This window comes from Chiloscyllium punctatum, chromosome 15 (genome assembly GCF_047496795.1).
Source record: "Chiloscyllium punctatum isolate Juve2018m chromosome 15, sChiPun1.3, whole genome shotgun sequence".
Classification (NCBI taxonomy): Eukaryota; Metazoa; Chordata; class Chondrichthyes; order Orectolobiformes; family Hemiscylliidae; genus Chiloscyllium; species Chiloscyllium punctatum.
In genome coordinates, this window is record NC_092753.1 from 36,759,047 (window position 1) to 36,781,390 (window position 22,344).

Consider the following 22,344-nt stretch of genomic DNA (forward strand, 5'->3'; position numbering starts at 1 on the left):
TTTAGCTTGCTGCCATTAGGCTATGTTCTTTGCGGCTTGTGTTAGCGGATGTTGCTCCAACTTTTTCAAGCGTTTTTTTGAGAAATAATGTCTCACGAAGGAAATGAAATGATCGCTTCGGGGAGTGCACTCGAAGCAGCGGTGGAGTAAGTGGGGAGCGGTAATGTCTCTTTAAGAGAGAGCCTGTCAGTGTCGGGAGAGCAGTCCTGCCTGATTTATGGGGGTGTCGGGTTTCCCCGGCTGATTCTGCACACGGGCCGGCCCGCTTCCACCAACCCCCTCGTCCTCCCCTTTTTTTTGATATATATGGAGTGGATTTATTTGGGAAGGGGCGGGAGAGGGACAGAGCGGCTCACCTGTTGAAGTGTATCTGTTGGAAGTTGTGACAGCTGTGATCCTGTGTGTGTGGGTGGGTGGGGGTGTTGGGGGGGGAGCTGCCCGGTGTTGAACTGCCCTCCACAGCAGCGCTAGTTCGAGCTGAGCTGGGCACTGGCTCTGAAGCCAGCGGCTCCTCTACATCCACCACCGATGGCAGAAGCTGGGCGTCCCGAGAGTGCGAGAGACGACTCGGCCGGGGATGAGTTCAACGAGATCATTAAAACTCGGACGGGTAAGTGCAAAAAGAGAGAGAGAGAGAGAGAGAGACCGGGCTGGAGGCAGGGAGGGGAGGGTGCTCTGTTCTGACTGATCTCAGCTGAGGACGGGCAGGCAGTGAGCAGACCCTGCAACTTTCCAAGTGACTGCAAGACTCAGGGGGATTGGGGATTTGGAAATGCTGGGCGAGTGGGGGGCGCGTTGCTTGTGTGTTTTGTTTCAGCTGAGCGGCAGCGGGCTGGAGCTGGAGTGGGTGATACCCAACCGAGTCAGAAACCTCTCCCCCCCCCCCACCCCCCCCCAACTACTGCTGCTGCCCACCTTCCTCCGAGAAAGGGCCGAGACCGCTCACTCGCCTCCAGTAGTTCCAGCTGGAATGTTCTTCAGTGAGGGCGGCCTGACAGGATCGAGATAAGACCGGACAACTTCACTTTGCCGCTAGGGTCATCATTATGGTTGTGGACATCATTATGTGTGTGTGTGTGTGGTCGGTAGGACCGTGGATCTGTTCCCAGTGTTGCCCACAGGAGAGGATGTCAATGAAATGAAGTTATTGTCAGGGGGATACATTTGCGCGGGTTGGATCGTGCTGCTGTCTCTGTAAATACCGGCAATAACAGTCAAGGTCCAAAGGACATCTTGCTGCGCCGTTTGTGTGGCTGCTCTCGCTCCTCCCATTGTAAACCTGAAGCAAGAGGGCAGCCCCCAGGAGCTGACTGCTCTCGTCCCGCACCGAGTTTTGGACCAATCCAGCCGCTGACTCCGGCCTTCAAACAAAGCAATAAGTCGGCAACACCGGCTTGTGCGAGTTTGGACTGAACCACCAAACAGGAAACTCTGCAGCATACGGACTCTTTCCCCCCAAAATAACGCAGGAAAAGGTGGATGGACAAGAACGAGAGCAGAGACTGTGTGAGGTACACCTGGTGTGGCGTCTCATCCTCCCAGGGGTTACAGTTTAAAGTCTGGATACCGTGGATTCCGAACTGGGAAACTCTCTGCTGCGCAGGAACTGAGATGCGGTGGGCTTACAATTACGAACTGTTGACCTTCCTCCAATTCCAGGATATCCAGTAAATCCTTACGCACTGTTTGGTTCAAACAAACTCCCTATCTCGTTGCAACTCGTTTGAGGTCCATCTGCATTTTCTTTAAAAAAAGCGAACCAACAGTTTGATTGCTTACTTTTAAAGTTACTTTTGCAGCCACGCTTTCGGTTACTCTGCATGTTTCATGCAGTTATTAGCAACTTCATCCCAAGTGGGTTTGAGGGAGCTCGGTCATAAAGTACATGTGTGCAGGGTTGACAACCCAAGCGGCTAAGCCCCACGCGTTGGCGTAAACGGAACTTGCTGTGTAACGGGATCTACAAAGAGACACTTTGGGGAATTGCCCATCATTGGCGGAATGAAGCGCTGTTAATGGAATACTGCAGCCACAGGGGCTGTGTTGGAATTTGTCCTTGCTGCCTGTCTGGATGTGCCTCCCAGCGCAGTCACTGGGAAGATCTGGGGGAAGCAACAGTCTGAACTATGGGCTGGGAAAGGTCATGCTTTATTTTGATGTGCATAGTTATGTGGGACAGAGCTCAGCGGAGACAGCCACCTGCTCTTCTGGAATTGGGAGAGTTGTGCAAACTATTTTAGGCCGTGACCAATTAAAAACTGGTTTTACGTTTCATTCAGAAGTCCAGTGTGACAGAGTTTATGGGGTATGGGAATATCTTTGGTCAAAAACATAACTAAGAACTATCCTGAGCCTGTACATTTAAAGGAAAGTTTGCAAAACCCACACTGGAGAAGAGTCACAAAGGTTTAACCTGACTTTAACTTTGGAAAATCTAATTAATTGATTTGGATGTTTTTTTTAATTGCACACAACAGTTAATTTCTCACCAACCAAAAGGTTACCAAAACAAGAGACTATCAGTTACTGGGTTAAATAGCAGTAAGTTTTGGCTGGAGGAAATTCCAACTCAAAGCTAAATTAGAATTAAATTGCAGCAATACAAAGTGGCAAAGTTGTTCTGCTTTTGTAACAGAGAAAATGAAAATCATCAATTTCTAAACTCTATTTGTACACATCGATGGACGATCAGTCATATATTGGCAACAACTATGGCTGCGTTGAAGACTGGGGCTCAGATATTTGTTGCTTTCAAATAGAGACTGGATGGTTTAAAAACTTATTTGGAATGAAAATCCAACTTAGTTAAAATGAAGATACTGTTGTAATAAGTCAAATGTAAGATTACACAGACAATCTCTTTATAATAAGTAGACTGCTCAAGAACTGGTTATTTGTTCAGCAGAAATGTATTTGTAGAGCTGGATCCAATTAAATTTACTTAGAAGTTGTTTGAATAAAATCACTGAGGCAACTCCATTTGATCAGTAATTTTTATTTACGATTTAGCAATTCTACAATAATAGGCAAATATTGAGTGTCATGTACAAAAATCGGGCTGTTCCCCTGGTGGGAGTGACGCTATCGTGATGCTATTATTATGATCAGTACAATTTCTTGTAATCAGAGAGTGTTTATCTTGAGTTGCAGGCACATGATCAAAACTGATTGGCAGTAGAGCTAAAGGCTTTTATTATTGTCTCCCAATGCATTGATGGTGTAATTGAAATGCTTTGATGGAAGCAATAACGTATTCCATATCAGAGTAATATCACTGGTATTATTGCGCTGAAAGTTTCAATAACTTAATTTTCAGCAAACAATGCAACTCAGAAATATTTACAAATCGAAGTTATGTTCAACAGTGCAGCACTCCTTCCATACTAGACATTTGTGTTCAAGTCACTGGAGTGAAGTATGAACTTAGAGCCTTCTGACTCAGATATGAGGGTGTTACCACATTTGCCATGTCTGAGATCACAATGACTCAACATGGTGTCACAGAAAAGTTGATCAGTCAAATCCATGTGAGGTGACAGTGTTCGTCAGGCTCTGCCTGAATTTTCTTTTCTGTTTGATTTTAAACCACACAATACTGCAATTATAGTTGTGGAAGAAAAATGCAACTCAAATATTTACAAATAAAGTTCTTGAAATGTTCAGTGCGATAATACTAGATGCAACATCATTCCAATATGCAGTGTGCTATGGCTGATGCCAAAGTAATCCAGTTTCACCACCAATGCATTGGAAGCAACAATAGTTCATAGTCATGTTGCTCAAAATGGCACATTGCTATTATATATGCTACAACATGTGGTATTATTAATATAATATATTTGTCACATCACAAGTAAATACAGAGCGACAGATATCCTTTTGTCATCCCTATCAGTGTTGACTACTTGAGACATGTTTTCTATTTAATGAAGACCATTATATAAAACTAATTTCCTTGGCTCGATGTAGCATTTCCATTTATGAAATATGTTCCAGTTCGGGGGGGAGGGGGGTGGGGAAGGATGTTTTGTTAAAAATATATCCGTTTATGTTAAATCATGATTAATCATTTAAGTATGTTCTAGCTGTGCAATGTAAATTCTTATTTTGATGTTATTAATGCTACTGCAGATTTACAAATTCAGGTCAAAGAGTTTTGGCTGTATGTTCAGTGCTGCATTGCTTTAACACTCATTTGAACTACAAAGGTGAGATTGCCTGCCTTTGAACTCTATTAATGAGCATTTGCTTTAGCATTAACCAAGCTGCTGCTGTTTGCAGAAGCAATATTCTGAGTGCCAAAGTGTACATCTGGGTACTATAAATTGGTGAACTATATGCATTCCTCCCACATAACGCAGTTGAAATGCAACTGCCAAGGAGTAGCAATTTAGTCTCCAGTTCAGTTATTTGCTTTTTAGATTTCCACTAGGCAGAGGGCCCTGCACAGGTTAAAATAATGCTTGACTTTCATTGTTTTAAATCCAGTGTTTGCTTTGGAAATCATAACTATTGAATTTTTGTTCTTACCTCCTCCCTTCTCAGCACTTAAACAAAACAAAAATTCAGTTAATCAAATTGAACTTATTCATAATCACTACCTTCTTAAAAATATCTTCAAAGCAGTGAGATTTGTTACGCTACTATGTTAAATAGTCATTCATGAATGTTGAGGGTTTCTTATTTGTATTTATCAAATGAAAACAAATTCTGCATTCTTCTTCAGATAATTTTCTTAAATAATGTCTTCACATGATTGCATTTTCTTTCAGTTATAGTGGCAGACATGACAAAAGAACTGTCTCATCACCAAGATGCTACCTATGATCCTGGTCAGACAGTAGGTGGCAGGTCACATTGCTTGAGTGGATTCAACATGTTGAATCACTACCCTTACATTTTGTATATTTCAGCACATGCATTTTCAATTGAAAGAACATCTAATGCTCTAGTCATTTTAGTTGTGCATTAGTTATGTAATCAGTAGACACTTCCTATGTAATGCCAACAGCACAGCATATGGAATAACTTACTGAATACATTTGAGTTTCATCATTCAGTTTGCTATTGTTCATGTTTCTGAAGTCAGAGAACGTTTTATCTGAAAATTTTCATCACTAAGAAAAGCTCACCTAAGTCTCAGAACTAACAATTTTCATATTTTCCACATGCGAGATGAAAAACAAAATTCAAACATATCCTCCTCTTGTGAATTTAGAAAACACTTGATACTGGAAATGTGAGACACAGTAAGAACAGAGAACACTGGAAATATTCAGCAGTTCAGGCAGCAAACTTGGAGACAGAGTGAACTTTTCAAATCAATCACCTTTCATCAGAATTTCGAAAACTTGGGAAAATCCTGTGGTTTTGAGTAAGTGAAGAGATTGGGTTCATGATTGGAAAAGGAATGTGAAGCATTAACTTGGGGCTGGTGGGTCATGGGTTGTTGGTGGTATTAGTAGTGTAGGATCAGCTTGCAGTTTGGGAAGAAACTTTAACTAGTTTGCACAAACCTTTAAGTAATTGCTATATCACACTATATTAGAGTCCCATTTTTCAGTGCAACTGTGTTGTTGTGTGCATTCACTGTAGTGACACTCCAGTTTATTGAATTACATATCTGTAATACATTAAAGTGGGAAGTCACTGCATCCAAGATGGGATGAACAAAATGAAAAATGTTGTCTTATGATCAGAGCTAGTATATAAAATGTACCTTTAAGTGACATTCTTATGAAATCACTGCTATCCAGAATTTGCAATATTTTGCTTTTGTTCAGAGAATAGGGTGGGTGTTTTTTTCCCTGGAGTATTAGAGGCTGAAGGGTGACCTTAGATAGGTTTATGAAATCATGAGCAGCATGGATAGGGTGAATAGCCAGGAGCTTTTTCCCAGGGTGGGGGTGAGTGGAGTGGTGGTGGGGGGTGGAGGGGTGGGAGCAGGGGCAGTGTCCAAAACTATAAGGCATAGCTTTAAGGTGAGAGGGGAAAGATTTAAAAGGGTCCTGAGGGGTAATGTTTTCACGCAGAGGCTGGTGTGTGTGTGTGTGTAACCAGCTGGGAGAGGAAATGGTGGCGGTAGATACAATTACAGCATTTAAAGGCATATGGATGGGTATTTGAATAGGAAGGTTTTAGAGGAATATTGGCCAAATGCTATAAAATGGGACTAGGTTAGATTGGAAGTCTGGTCAGGGAGGACAAGTTGGATCAAAGGGCCTGTTTCTATGCTGCATGACTCTATGTAACTAGACAGTACAAAGCTCTCAGTCTCCATCTTATTGGAGCCCTTGCAGCATGCCAGACTGAGGGAAGCATGCAACAGATTATAACTGAATTGTTGACTCCTAAGTCTGACAAAGTAGTTCCTGTGATTTATATTATGTGTCGATACCAGGAGTAATAACAAAGTCTGTTGAATATTTTAGTACAATGTTATCTATGTCTAATTCTTATACTGTAGGATCTAACGTAAGTATTATCTCAAATATTATAAATACTCCGCTGAAAAGTGCATCACTGCATTCACAGTAGGTCGTGAAGCCAGATTAGATCAGGAAGTGAGGAATCATGGCAAGGGGAGTTCTCCGCAAGAATTAAAGCATGAAACAAGAAAAGGCTACTTTCCTCTTTCCGTGCCAACTTTGAAACAAATTATTTTTTATTTTTAGTTCCATGGAGCTGACTGATACTTCAAGAAGTAGAATATTTTGATGAAGTTCACTCTGAAACTCTGATCACTCAAATTACAATCTTAAGAGTGTCAGTTGCAACATTATCATTGCACTCGAAATTATGGCCATTTTGTTGATTGTTGAATTGTGGCAAAGTACCCCAATGTAATTAATATAATTTCAAATGTAAAAGAACCTAAGGTTTATGCAAAAGCCAGCAGTGGGTGAAGTGTAATTGGAACAGAACCAGGGAGGCTTCAGGGGTCTGGAGTGAGAGGACTCTACTTCCAACTTTTGTGACCTTGAACTTCCATGATCCATGCTCATCATTCCCTATAACCACTGATGATCGGACAAAGGAATTGAAGTTTTGTAATAGCACAGTTTTATCAAGACTTTCCATTATTGCTGTTGGTCTTTGTGTTTCACGGCTGCTCTGATTTACAGTAAGTGCTATGATGGGCAGGGACAGAGTTTGTGGCTGACTTGAGTAAGTTCAGTTCTTTGCCCATATAATGTTGTCACATTGCTTGTTGCACTGAGTTCATACAAAACTAGTTGACTGGATGCAGAGTTGCTGACCATGATTGTTACAGTTAAGATTGAAATGAAATAGAGTAATGAATTCACTGATACAATGCCCTTGCAATTTCTCCATGATGCCAACATACACATTCTTAAATGTTCATATGTTGGTATTCTGCAGGGTATTTTCAAAATCATTCCGCAAAATTTTTGCTTCTTGCTAAGAGCGATTGAGTGAACATCTGGAGACTCGTGGTTTAATAGTTTACTTAAAGTGCATTTTGAAGTAGTTTTAGCAGCATGAAGATTTGCAGGTGTTACAGATTTGCAGATTGGTCCATGAAGGTCGAAACAGTGAAATGATGCTTTCATAAATTAATTATGTAACCAATAAGCAAAGATCCCTCAATTTAATACTAGGTTATTAAAAACAGTTCAATGTAAGTGGACATGTTTTCAGAGTTCCACTCTTCTATGTGATAACATTCTTATACCCAGACATCAAAGTAACTTTAAAATGTTATTGAGTAGTACATTCTCTGTCTCTCTCCCTCTCCCTCTCTCTCTCTCTCTCTCTCTCCTATTGAAACTAGAATGAGTCTCTAATACTCCTGTGTCAAAGTTGTAAATCAGCAGTGCAGCAAATATATTGACACTTGGCAGCTTGATGCTGAAATTAACAGCTGAAGCTTTGCTGTGTGGTAAGGGCAAAACAAAGCTGAGAGATCAGGAGAAAATCTGCCAATATTTAATAGAATTCCATGTATGAAATACAGCAAACGTTAAAGTGCAAAAAAAGTACTTTGTGTATATAACCCAGTTGAACAATAGTACCTTTCATATAAAACCAAGTAGTCAAGTAGTTAGTTTTAATAGCATGCACCGCGTGGGAGTCATTGTAACATAAACACATTTTAATTGTGTTTCTATGGAAACTCTGTCAATGAGAACTCCTGTTTGGCAATTGTACTTAAAATTCAGAATATGTGTTTTGAATCTTTTTAAAACAGTCTGAACTAGGAAGGCCATCTATGCGAAGATATCAATGATGCAGATAGTGGGAACATCTAATGGTTGCAGTTCTGGTATTTCCCAAGTTACTTCACATGGGAATTCATACAATTTTAATCAAAAGTTTTGTTTTAATTTGACAAAAGTGATGTGAGTAAGAAACATGTTGTTAATTGTTCGACTTTCCATGGCAATACTAAATGACAGTCGAACAACAGCTGGGAAGTGGAGTAATTATGGTAGAGATGCTTCGTGATAAGCTTTCTAGTAAGCATTCTGCATTGGGGTACTTGAATTGGTACTGACTTCCAATTTAATATTGCAGAAGCATTATGTGAACCTCACCAAAATTAAACTAATATGATTGATTTTAAGTTACAACTAAACTATTGCCAGTTGCTTTCCTTTATATGTAGTAATGGAACTGGATTATTATATTTTACATTAGTACTGCAAAGGGTTTGTGAGAATGAAAGGCCTCTTATCTCTGTGTAGGATATTGCTATTGAGTTCACAAATGGCACTGCATTTATACAAGTCCTTAGTGTAGTGCAGTACTTGTGGGTCAACTCTGAGTTAAGTGTCAGGCTGTGCTGCTGGGATTCTGACAGCATTTCTATTAGCAAGAAAAGCAATGACGGACAACTAGACTCCCCAAAGAGACGTGACTCTATCCTTGGGCCAGACCTGTTTGTACATGTCCAGTGATTCAATCAAGATGCAAGAGATGAGGCATGAACTTGAACTTGGAACTTTTTTCCATTCTGACTCCATTGAAGAATATTTATGGGTGATTACAATCTAAATTGATTGCATTGTCCTACCTCCACAAGATCTTTTGTAAAGCATTATTGAACCACGGTAAATCTTTGAGGTGCTGATGGACTCTGTGGCAGGAAAGAGATCAGCTTTTGGTCGCTTGGAATCAGAATTGTTACAGCATAAAAATAAAAGGCTTTTCAATCCATATATATTGGGAGAAGCTGGCACTGTTGCTGAATCCAGAAACCCAGATAATGCTCTGGGGACTCCGGTTTGAATCCTACCACAGCAAACAGTGAAATCTGAATTTAAAAATATGTGTGGAATTAAAAGATGAGGTGTTGTTTTAAAACACTCAGTACTAACATTTGGAGGCGAGTAACAAATTTGAGAGAGCTGACTCTCAGACTTGTTCAGGAACAGCCTAACATACTCACAGAATTATATATTACAGACCATGACTCAGACAGCACCATTATCATTTCTGGATATGTCCTGTCCCCACTCAGCATGTGAATCAGTATTCCTGTGTGTTGAGTGGAAGAAGCACTGAGGGTGGCTAGAATGCAGATTGTACTCTGGCTGAAGGATTTCAATGAGCATCACCAAGAGTGGGACAGAAGATTTACTTGACTAAGCTGGTCAAGTCCGAAAGGACACAACAATGGGCAAGGTCTACGGCAGGTGGTGAAAGAGCCATCAAGAGGGATAAAATGTATTTTACTTTATTCCCACCAGTCTGATATCACAGATGCATCTGCCTCTGACAGTATTGGTAGGAGTGACCAATGTACTGCAAGTCCTTGTAGAAGTGAAATTTCATGTACAAATTAAGTGTACCCCACTCCGCACCCCCCCCCCCACTATGTGGCACTGCCACTGTGTTAAATAAGAGATATTTCAACAGATCGAGCAACTCAAGATTGGATATCCATGAGGCGCTTAGCATCAGCAGCAGTAGAATTGCAACACCCAACGCAATCTGAAAATTCACAGCCTGACATATCTCCCATTCTACCACTATGATCTGGGGTCATCATGTTTCAATGAAGAGTGCAGGAGGGCATGCCAAGAGCAGCACTGGACATGCCTTAAAAGTGAGAAATCAACTTGGTGTAGCTACAAATCAGGACTACTTCCATGCCAAATAGTATAAGCAGTGATTGATAGACAGGGCCATGTAATACCATAACTAACCAAATAGATCTAAACTCCTGTCACAGTGGCTCAGTGGTTAGCACTGCTGCCTCACAGCGCCAGGGTCCTGGGTTTAATTCCTAGCTCGGGCAACTATGTGTGTGGAGTTTGCACATTCTCCCCGTGTCTGCGTGGGTTTCCTCCGGGTGCTCCGGTTTCCTCCCACAGTCCAAAGATGTGCAGGTCAGGTGAACTGGCCATGCTAAATTGCCCATAGTGTTAGGTGCCTTAGTCAGGGCTAAATGTAGGGGAATGGGTCTGGCTGGGTTGCTCTCTGGGGGGGGGGGGGGGGGTCGTGTGGACTTGTTGGGTGGAAGGGCCTGTTTCCACACTGTAGGGCTTCTGATTCTGAATGGTGGGGCATAATTTAAACAACTCACTGAAGGACGAGGCTCTACAAATAGCCACATTTTCCATGATGGAATGGACCAGCACTTCAGTGTGAAAAATAAGGCTGAAACATATGCAACAATCTTCAGCCAGTGCTACTAAGTGGATGATCCACCTCTTCATCCTTTGGAGGTCTCCAGTATTACTACACGTGAGGTGAAGAAATAGTTGAAGGTATTGGATACTGCGAAGGCTGTGTGGGTCTTGATAACATTCCAGCAATAGTTCTGAAAACTCGTGCTCTAGAACTTGCTGCACTGCAGCCCAAAGTTTTTCAATCCAGCTTAAAAACTGGCAACTACCAACAAATTGTCCAACTATGTCCAAAATATAGAAAAAAAAGGATAAGTCCAATCTCACCAGTTACTGCCCCATAAGTGTACACTCAACCATCAGTAAAGTGATGGAAAAGATCATCAACAATGATATCCAATAGCACTTGCTTAGAAATAACCTGTTCACTGACACTTAGTTTGAGTTCCAGCATGACCACTCAGCTCTTGACCTCATCACAGTTTTGGTTCAAACATGTTCAAAAGAGCTGAAAACTTGCCACTGGCTGGAGTCATACCGCGTGCAAACGAAGATGGTTGTGGTTGTTGGAGGTCAGTCATTTCTACTCCAGGACACATTTTCAGGAGTTCTGCAGGGTAGTGTCCGAGGTGCAACCAGCTTCAGCTGCTTCTGCAATGACCACAACTCCACACTCCCCACCCCCCCCCCCCCCCCCCCGCCCCCCCCCACCATTATAAGGCCAGAAGTGGGAATGTTTGTTGTTTAATTGCGAAATATTCAGCACCATTATGGCTCCTCCGATTTGGTAGCTGTCCTTGTCCGAGTTCGCAAAGCCTGAATTATACCTGGCCTGGCTTGAAAACTAGCACATAACATTTGCGCCATGCAACCTAACCATCAGCCATTTCAATGATGATATCATTACTGAATCCCTAATTATTAACATCTTGGGGATTACTGTTGGCAGAAACTGATCTGGATGAGCCATAAGATACCATGTCGACAACAGCATGTCAGAGGCTAGGAATCCTGCAATGACTAACTCCCCTCCTGGTCACACCAAGCTTGTTCACCATTTACAGGAGTGTAATGGGATTTTCCCTAATTGGTTAGATGAGTTCAACTCCAACAACACAAACTTGACCCCATTCAAAAACATACGTAGAATCACAGAATCTCAGAGTATTACAGCATGGAAACAGACTCTGTGCTGACTCTCTGCAAGAGCAGCTCACTAAGTCATATGATTCCATTTTTCACCTCATAACACTGCAAATAATTTCTGGTGTCGCTGTTTGAGGTTTTTAGGTTTGCCTATTACCTGATGTTGGCTGTAAAATGCAGGAAGAAATTAGATATATAGGAGAGCGGAACTTTGGACATGCAGAGACTCTCTAGCTGTTAGGACTTGTCTTCAGGCAGGAGCAGCCTTTATGGTGGGTGAGCTTCATTTCAGTGCATGACTTTACTAGGATTGTAATTAGTACAGTGAGGGGGATTTAAATTACATGGCAGGAGGAAGAAGGAAACTAAGCTCAGAAAATGATAAGGGACAAGGGGATACACGAAGACACAAGAGGAAATTAGAGGCATAGAAATAAATCATCCAAAAGCAACTAAAGAAAAATTACAAAAAAACAGAATGCAAGACTCATTAGAATGTATTTGAATGGACAAAGCACTCAAAACTTTAGAAGTATTAATCACTGCAGAGAAGGCGAATATTCTAGCAGCATCGCCCACACAACATGGGTTTTGACAGGATAGAAATGTGATATTCCCAGTTATAATATTTTCAGAATGAGATGTAATTTAATGCAGAAAAGTGTGAGCTGAACATTTTAACAGCAGAAACAAGAAGTCATGGTATACATTCAATGGAAGGTAATAAAGGTTTTGGATGACAACATAATAGCTGGGAGTAGAACGAGTGATCCAGATCTCAGCATCATTTTCCTTACATTTACATTCCAGTTGATGGTTGTTTGCCAACGTGTCAAAGTTTGGAATTATCCACTTTTGTGAGTGAGCAGCCTATCTGACTGGGTATTGGAGGAGATGATTTCTTAACCAAGCTTGAATTAAATTCTCACCTCCAACCTAACCCAACGTATTTCCTGGAAGACGATTGATAAGACAGCCATGAGAAACACTGGCCTTTCCAAACATGAGAGGTACAGTGGCCTATTATTGCATCTCAAAAATAATGCTGAAAACAGCCAACTCCCGCATTCATGATCCAACAAAGTTGGAAATTCATGGAATCTAAGATTTATTTTTGCCATATTTTTGATTTACCCACTGATCAAGTTTTCATGGGAGCCCATTCAATATTTTGATTTTTAGGACTATTTAGGAGCTACAGACAGAACAACAATAGCTCATATGCTCCTTGCTCATTAAATCTCAGTTCAATTTATTTATATAATTTGTTCAAATAGAAAATCTTATTTTATGCAACTGATAAAACCATTAATTCATTTTCTTAGTCCACTCTAGTTGGAAATTACATTCACCTTTGGAATAGGTAGATATTGACCTCTGTCATGTGAGTTTTAAAGCAGCCAGAGAATCACATTTTTAATAAGGGAGCAGTTTAATTGTCATCTTGTTTTGCCAAAGTGGAATAATGAGTTAAAACTTCAGATTTTGTGGTTCGTGGCAAAATAAATTATCATGTTGGAGAGAAATTGAAACACAGTTTTTAAAAATTACAAGTTAGAAATTAGGTCCATGTTTTTAATCTTATTGGAGAGCTTTGACATTCCATCATCAAGTCTGCATTTCTGGTTCAGTGAGATGAATTTATATTAAAAATCAGTGCATATACAGAAACTTAAATGCTTGATTGTCAACACAAAATCTGCGCCAATGTCTAGCATACAACAGCAGCATGTGCATTAAAATATTGCACTAGAGCCTGGAAAATGATGGGTTCATGCAAAACAGTAGGAACAGAGAGAGACAGAAAATTAAGAAAACAAATTGAGTAATTAGTCAAACAGATGGTTCAGACAGGCCGTAGTTGGAAGAGAAAAGTAAAGTTCACTGAAACAATAAGTATATTAACCAGAATTTAAACAAAAAGCAGGTTTAATGAATGGCAATAAAATACAGAAATGCAGGAAAAAGGCTGCATCCAAAATGGATCTTTTTAATTTAAACTATTTTACTCTTGCACAACACTGAAAGTGCTATATTCACACAAATGTGCCACCAGATGGCAATTAATCAGTTCTGGATTGTGTGAATTGTGGATTAAGACAATAGGATGACTTCCCTGGTATCCTTCATTGTCCAACTACTAGAATATATCACTTTACATTCAACTCTGCAAAATTTAATTTGCCACATGTTTGCCCATTTCACAAGACTGTTTCTTTTTGAAGTCTTATCATGACTCTCATCATTATTCACAATGCTTCCAAATTTAGTCATTGGCAAATGTTGAAAGCATACCCTGATCATCCAAGTCTAGGTGATCAATACAGATCTGAAAAAAACAATGGTTTTAGTATCGACAAATGGGAAAATTACATGATGCAACTTACTCCTGCCTCAGAAACCAATGTCACCACAACTCTTATCCCTCAGTCAAGTGTCTACCACATCACTATTGTTCCCTTTACATTCCTTGGTCTTTATTTTTGCTTCCAAGTCACTTATGCTGAACTTCATCAAACACCTCTTGAGAATCCATATACATGTATCAACTAAGTTATTTAAATGAACTTCTCTGTTACCTCCTCAAAACCTTAATCAGGCTAAATGTGATATGCCTTCAACAAATCCATGCTTACTTTTCCAAATAAGTTCACATTTAGCTCAGAAACTTTGATAATTTTGTTCCAGATTATTATTTCTAAATACTTACCCATTGTCGAGGTTCAGTTTGTTGGCCTGTGATAGATGGGGGTGATCAAATTTTTCTTAAAATAAGGTGCAATATTTGAAATTGTTGATTCCTTTGGCACCCACCCGAGCGTCTAAAGACAATTGGAAGTTTATGCCATGTGCTTCTTATGACAAGTACAATTTTCATCCACATTTCCCTCTCTACTGTTGGATGCATCTCAGCAGTCCTTTTCATTTATAAAATTTAAGTACAAATGAGTAAGGATGGCAGATTTCTTTTCTGAAAGGATATTAGTGAACCAAATGGGTTTTTACAATAATCAACAGTGGACAGTTACATGGTTGCCATTAAACTAGCATTTTTAATTTCGCATTTTTAAACTCAATTCAACTTTCACCATCTGCAAGAAGGAAATTTGAACCCATACACTCAGAACATGCACTAGTTGCTGGTTACAAAGACATTCCCACTGTGCCACCACCTCCTCTTGAAGTCACTCCAGATCCAAAGCAATGTAGTTGACTCTTAACTACCCCAGGAGCAATTAGAAATGGGCAATAAATTCTGGTCTAGCCAGTGATGCTCGCATTCTGTGAATTAATATTTTAAAAATTGGAAAGGCAGAAATGTTTTCCATTTCCATTAATACTAGCGAGAGTTCAGATTGCAAAAATGAGCAAGCGTTTTGAGAATATGCTAGTAATTAAATAGTAAATGAACAAAATGCCTCATTTAAGCTTGCGGATGAATCCTCAACTGAGGTAACTAAGGTGAACAAATGGTAATGTCAGATTCACATGTGATGTTAGGTGCTGAGAAGACACCAGTTCAAGCAGGAAGAATCGTCAATGGCAGTGAAGGTGATCATGCTAAGCAAACCTTGAGCCGTATGACTGAGGAAGCAAGTGCTTTGATTGCACTGAGACTACAATCACCAGGAAAGCATCCGAGGTGAGCAACAAGTTGAAATGAAGAATCAGCAGATTTCACCACAGATTTATTTGCAAGTTGAGAATAAAATACTGCTTGCACAGATTGGAGAAAAGAAGCATGCAACTCCGCGGCAGCCAGCAGTGAGAAAAGTCAATCCGTTATCCAAAGCACAAAGCAACAGTAAAGAAGAAATTGCTGGATTCAGAGATCCAGAATGCAGGATTGCAGAAAAAAGGTATTGTCTGTTTCAACAGGATAGCCTTCCTCTGCATAGAAAATACCTGAGATGAAAGGTCAACCAGACTGTTTGTTTCTGCAGAAAAATTGCCCTAAGTGAAGGAAATCCAAGGATTGAAAAGCCCTCTAATTTAAAGTAACTTCCAGACCACACACATGGCTGGAATCTTTCCAGCTGCTGAATGACATAGGCAATGGCAAGTCAGTTTGGAAAATGTGGCACAATCAGAAAAATAAAATTTCCAACAGCGAGAGAAACAGTATCGAATTCTGCAATAGGTTTTAAATGGCAAGATTGAATGTCACTAATGAGCGATGAGAGGCCTATTTGCATGCATTTGCATGCTATTAGTCCCTAATCTCACCTTTTTGCAAAGCAGTTTCCTGTTCACCCACACACTTGATAGAACCTACATGGTAACAAATAATATATTGTGACCTGGAAAGATTAACACTTAGGTACCAAAGTAGTAATCAGCTTTCAAGGTTTCATTGCCTGCAAAAGGTGCAGGACACAGGTCCATATCATTATTCTAATTAGCGAGTTTTGAGAAGATTTGTAGCTCAGGTTGAGGCTTTGGATATAGGTTTGTTTGCTGAGCTGAGAGGTTCATTTCCAGATGTTTCGTTACCGTACTAGATAACATCTTCAGTGGACCTCATGTGAAGCAATGCTGAAAAGTCCTGCTTTCTATTTGTATGTTTGGGTTTCCTTGGGTTGGTGATGTCATTTCCTGCCATGATGTTATTTCCTGTGGTGAAGTCACCTCCTGTTCCTTTTCTCAGGTGGTGGTAGATGAGGTCTAACTCGATGTGTTTGTTAATAGAGTTCCGGTTAGAATGTCATGTTTCTAGGAATTCTCGTGCATGTCTTTGTTTGGCTTGTCCTAGTTTCCTCACTTAGGGATGAGGAAGGACACCACTTCGACTGGGACGATACATCCATCCTAGGACAAGCCAAACAAAGACATGCACAAGAATTCCTAGAAGCATGGTATTCCACCCAAATTCTATCAACAAACACAGCGAGTTAGACCCCATCTCCCACCCCCTGAGAAAAGGAACAGGAAGTGACTTCACCACAGGAAATGAAATCACCAACTCAAAGAAACCCAAACATATAAATAGAAAGCAGGAATTTTCAGCATTGCTTCACATGAGGTCCACTGAAGATGTTACCTACTAGGGTAATGAAATGGCTGGAAATGAACCTTTCAGCTCAGCGAGCAAACTTACATCCATTATTCTAATTGTAATGCTGTCTTTCTTGGCTATTGTAGTTGTTGGGATGGGGAAGAATCTTGCTATTGCTGGCACAGGTACAATCTACGACTGTAAATGTGCCAAATATTTTGAGCAACAGACACTGAATCAAGGCAATAGTGTACACTCTCTGACTTGGCATCAATGTCAATTTCCTTCCAGAGGCATCTCACTGGCAGCTTAGTCAGGGGCCCGCATGGCCCAATGTTTTGAGAATGCCATTTACTGGTTATTTGTGATTGCTGAAATCCTGCAAATTACTTAGAGGTTGCTTTGTTTCTGGTATTGCCCTCAAGGTAATTGTGCTCATTGGATTCAGGCAGAGAACCTATGGTTATCCCTATGTCCACTATACTAAGACATGAAGGGAAGAGGTACAGGTGTGAAAATGGTAGTCTTTCATCCCCCATGGAATTTCATGCAGTTGAGACAGGGGCAGTGATGCTATACTCTGCCTGGAGGTGGGAGTCAGAATGCTATGTCATGCTGTCCAACATCTCTTAAATGCAACCGATTCTTCTACTGGTCAGTCCGCTCCACATCTGATTTCCAGGCAGATCATGTCTTGGACCTATGTCTAGTCCAGACCAGACGGAGGATGCTGCTTGACTTTCAAATGTTTTGCTCCAAGCAATTGGAGGATGCCCCAAGCTGATGGGATGAGCAATGATGAGATCTGGCACATTGTGCTAAATTAATAACAAGATAACCTTCTAATGAAATAGCACCAACAGCATCAACTATCACAATGAAGGCAGGATTTGTTTATGAGACTTGTTCAATCACACTAAGTTGTGTGAAATCAGCTTTCACCGACTGCAATTTGTGATGCTGCAAAAGCCAGCATCCTCAGAATAATCACAAGCGTTGCTTAACGTTGGATCTTTGTATGCAGTTCACGATATTTAATAAAAGTTAAGGTTTGCAATTGGTTGGAGGCCTTCACAACATCCAATGCTCCCTCATTCAATCCTGACAGAAGGTAGGAGTGTGGGGTTGGAGGGGGTTGTACTGAATACGGTTCCTTCCCCAGCTGGGTTCCTCCTGGCATTGCCATATCTCCTGATGAAGGGACACCTGAATTGAGGTCAAGTTCCCTTGGTCCGCTGTTGTAGACTCTGGGGATGCTGGACCTGGGTGTCCATGTAGTCTATGTCTTCTTTCTCTGAATTGGGAGAAAGGTGTTTTGATGAACTGGTCTTTTCCAGGTGGAGACTTTGCAGATGCCATTGATGCCTGTAGGAGACAAAAGAGAGAAGGAGTTGTGAAAGAGGGCTAGAAGTTTGTGTATGTTAACAGTATATTCACTGTGGCTGTAATGGAGAGCAGCACAAGTAAGGCTTGCTTGGTTGTTGACACTTGGAGGTCTTGACGTCACCACATAAGCAGTCTCTATCTGGAGGCAAGGGGATCAATTAGAGTGCCCATCTCCCGTGTTGTCTCTCTCCCCCTATTGTGGGCTATTCCTCTGGGGATGAGATAAAGGGAGGGATTCATTGAGATGAACAGCTGTTAGTGCAAATGAAGATGAAGGACAGGGGGTGACGGGACACAAATGAGTGAAGAGGCAGCAGCGAGACCACTGGGGCGGATGGAATGCTACAAGCATGGTGCCCGTGAGCCTTGATGGGAGGTAGATGCAGTGGCACTACTGGAGTGAACATGAGGTTGAACAGAGAATATAATGGCACTGACCCTCAAGGAACACAGAATGTTATGAATCTTCTTCCTGTATCACTGCCTGCCATTCTATAAAGACTAAGTATGAAGTGGAATGCTTTAGTATTTAAACATTCTATTTGTTTTCAACACCTAAGAATTTCACACTATAAAGTGAATAGATTGTTTTAAAATGTTCATATTGTAGTTTGCTGTATTTTGAAGCACACTTGTTTATAAATCTGGACTCGTTGCATAATTATGCTACTAGCTTTCACAATTTTCTGAAGGCCTTGTGAAAACTGCAATGGAATATTAAATTTGTTTCTCAAAAGCAATGCAATTGATCACTTCCTGTTCATAGTGTTCCTGTTCTGTATATTTCAGTTTCAGTTAAGTTCTCTCCTATCTCCCTAATCCCAGTGTGTTTTGCATACTTCTGTGAAGAGCATTAATTCGTGGTTGAAGAGAACTGGCAAGTAACATGCTCCCAGGCCATTTCCGACTGTAATTCCATGATGAACTGTTAGTGTGTATGTCAGCCCAATGTGCAATGATGCTTAACATTTGTTGGTGTGTTCTTGCCCTTTGCTTACAGCCTGTCTTAATATAGTCAACTGAGGACTTTCTGAAATTCTTTCTGACCTGTGTTGTATTATTGTTCAAAATTTTACAATTTTACAAACAAAAAGCTAAAATCTGCCTAGAATGATCTGTTATAAATATTGCCATCTGGGACTTGTGTTACTTTTCCTTTGAAGAATGCATAGATAGACACTGAAAATGGAATGCATAATAGTGATGTCCAAGACTATAAATTGCATATGGAAATGTTACATTTCTTTTAATGTGTAACTGACAAATAAGTAAAACACTGATCATCACACTGCTGAACTTTTCCCAGTCAACTGCAAATGTTCTATTTAGCAATGTAGTACAAGAGCTGTGAGAGATTACTTTTACAGTTGCTCAACATGGTTTAAATATTCAATATGTGGAATGTGGAAAGTGATTTATTTTAGGTTGTATAACTGCTGTTTTGACTAAAGACTGAGGCGTAGTTTATCACATCAGGACTTGCTTTGGACCAATAACATTCTATTTGCAAAATGTGATTCGTGTTGGGCAATCAACAGATTGGATGGTACTTGCCCTTGACTGGAGTGACATCATGCAATTAAAACCAAATTCTCATATTGGACTCTGCTATGTTGGTGATGGAATTTCTTCCTTTCCGCCACTCCATGAACTCAGATTTATTTGAATGTGATTATGAGCCTGGTGCCAATTTCACACTGCAGTTCTTTGGCTGTACTACATGTATTCCACCAAAGATGCAATTGTAACAGCTTTTTTTGAAAAGGCTGCTGTTGTTCAAGGTAACCCCAGTGAAGAATGGATTTCCATAATATCCCTCCCACTTCCACTGTTGAAACCTCTGACTTTGAAAAAATGTTGTTCAGGGTTGTTGACACCTTGAAAAATTCTTCTGTCTCAGTATATTTATTTATTTACTCATGAAGGTTGGGCTGCACAATCAAGGAACAGAAGTGTCCTTTGTTTGTTACAGAATCTTTGCAAACCTTTTGACCCAGCAACACTGAAGGAACAGTGACATATTTCCAAGTCAAGTGGCTTGGAGGGGTGCTTGCAGATGTGTATTCCCACAATTCTCCTGCCTTTGTCCTTCTAGGTGGTAGTCATTGATTGTTTGGGAGATACTGCTGAAGGACCCCTGGTGAGCTATAGCAGTGCATCTTGTAAGGGCAGTACCCGCTGTTGCCACTGTACATCAGTGGTGAAGTGAGTGAATGTTGAAGATGGTGGATGATGTGTTAATACAGCAAACTGCTTTTTTCTGGATGGTGTCAAGATTCTTGAGTATTGCTGGAAGTACGTTCATCCAGGTAATGGAGAATATCCTGACACACTCATGACTTGTGGCTTGTAGTTGGGGGACAGGCTTTGAGGAGACATGAGATGAGTTATTCAAAGCAGGATTCCTAGTCTGTGTGTGTAACCATAGTACGTATATGGTTAATCCAGTTTGGTTTCTGGCCAATGTTAACCAATGAGAAACACATCATCTGTGGATCTCTACCTCAAGATTTCCACTAATTTTTATTATTTACACCATTCTGGCAATTCAGACAGCTATTTGTTAGTTGCACAGGAATATTTGCGTCCTGTAAAGTTGCAGACTGAATGCTAGGAAAGGGCTGATTTGTTAGAATTTTTCCGACTGATTTGTTTTGTTATATTGAAGAAACAAAGATACACTTCAAAGAGCCCTGGTAGACCTTTAGACCTTACTAAGGTAAAGATTCTCGGTCAGGAATTATCACTATTGTGAGTGGCCTGGGTAGAGAGCTTGATCCACTTTCCAGCAGAGGTCACGACGCAAGAACACATGAAATAGGAGCCATAATAGGTCATGAGGTCCATCAAGCTGGTTTCAACACTCAGTGAAATCAGGACTCAATTTCAACATGAAATCCAATTTACCAGCCTTTCTTCATCTCCATGAGTGCCCTTAATGCTGAACCATTTATCCATGACTGTATGAATATATTTATTGACTGATCGCCTATAGATATCTGGGTTAGAGATTTAGCAAGATTCAGGTCCACTCAGTCCTAAATGGCAGGATCATTTCCAGTTTTAAGCAGCCAGAGAAAACAGCCACTCAACGCCAACACTGTGAAGCCCTGTAGAATGGTATATATTTCAAGAAGATTACTTTGCATTCTTCTAAACTGCAGAGAGTATCAGCCGCTCTACTCAATCTTTCCTTTTAAAGGACAGCTTGCTCATCTCAGCAATGAATTGAGTGAACTTTTATTGCACCCTGATGGTAAGTATATCTTTCTTTTATGGAAGGAAATTAAATCTGTGCACAGTACTCCAGGTGTGAACTCAACCAAGTTCATATGACTGCAGCAATACTTCCTTGTTAGTTTTTCCTAACCCTGTGCATTAAAGGCTAACACACCAATTGTACTCTTAGCTACTTTCTATATCTACAAGTTAACTTAACTGTGATTTGTGTTCGAGGGCACCCAATCCCTTTGAACACCTAACATTTCACTGTCTCTTAAATTGAAAGCAATCCTTTTCCATTTTTCTACCGTAGCAGATAATTTCACATTCCTGCCCTTGTTGCACCTTTGACCACCTTTTCACTCAATCACTTATTCTTTACCATCCACCTCCGAGGTCCTTTCCACTATAGCTTTCTGTTCTCAGTAAATGACACCACCTCCACCCTCACCCCCCCCCCCCCTCCCTCCCACCCCCACCCCCAGCACCATTCTGCTCTTAATCACTCATACAGATTGTAAATAGTTGAGGCACCACCAATCACTAACTCTTGAGACAGTGCACTGTTTTCTCCTTGCATCCTAAAATTTCATTTGAGTTCTGCCCATTCACCAAGCTTTCAGCCATGCTAAATTAATGTTTCTAATGCCCTGAGCCCTAATCTTTAATGACATCCTAAGCAATAATGTATCATATGTTACCCCAAAATCCAATAGTACTAAATCTACTGATTTGCCCATTATCCTCCCCCCCCCCCCAACTAGTTATGTGCTCAAAGAAGCTCCTAACAAATTTAAATGCTATTTTCCTTCCAAATTATTTTGTTGACTCGATCTATTCCAATTTATTATGTGTCCTTTTACTATGTCCTTGATAATAGATTCAAGCATTTTCTCTGCTGCTGATATTGGCCAACTGGCCTTTAGTTGCTGGTTTTCACTTTTTTTCAGCAGTGGGGTGACCATAGATACCAGCATTATAGGAACAAAGGAATAGGAG

General features: G+C 40.6%; 1 protein-coding gene across 13 annotated transcripts in view; it reads left to right on the plus strand.

Annotated features, from left to right (window-relative positions):
* The first annotated feature begins 444 nt into the window (after window positions 1-444).
* dmd (dystrophin) overlaps window positions 445-22,344 on the plus strand; it is a 1,983,813-nt gene continuing 1,961,913 nt past the window's right edge. For all 13 annotated transcript variants that reach the window (XM_072585000.1, XM_072584994.1, XM_072584999.1 and 10 more), the window contains exon 1: window positions 445-610. In XM_072585000.1, coding sequence (XP_072441101.1) covers window positions 529-610 — 82 coding nt within the window. In that variant the 5' untranslated portion in view covers window positions 445-528. The remainder of the gene's footprint in view (window positions 611-22,344) is intronic.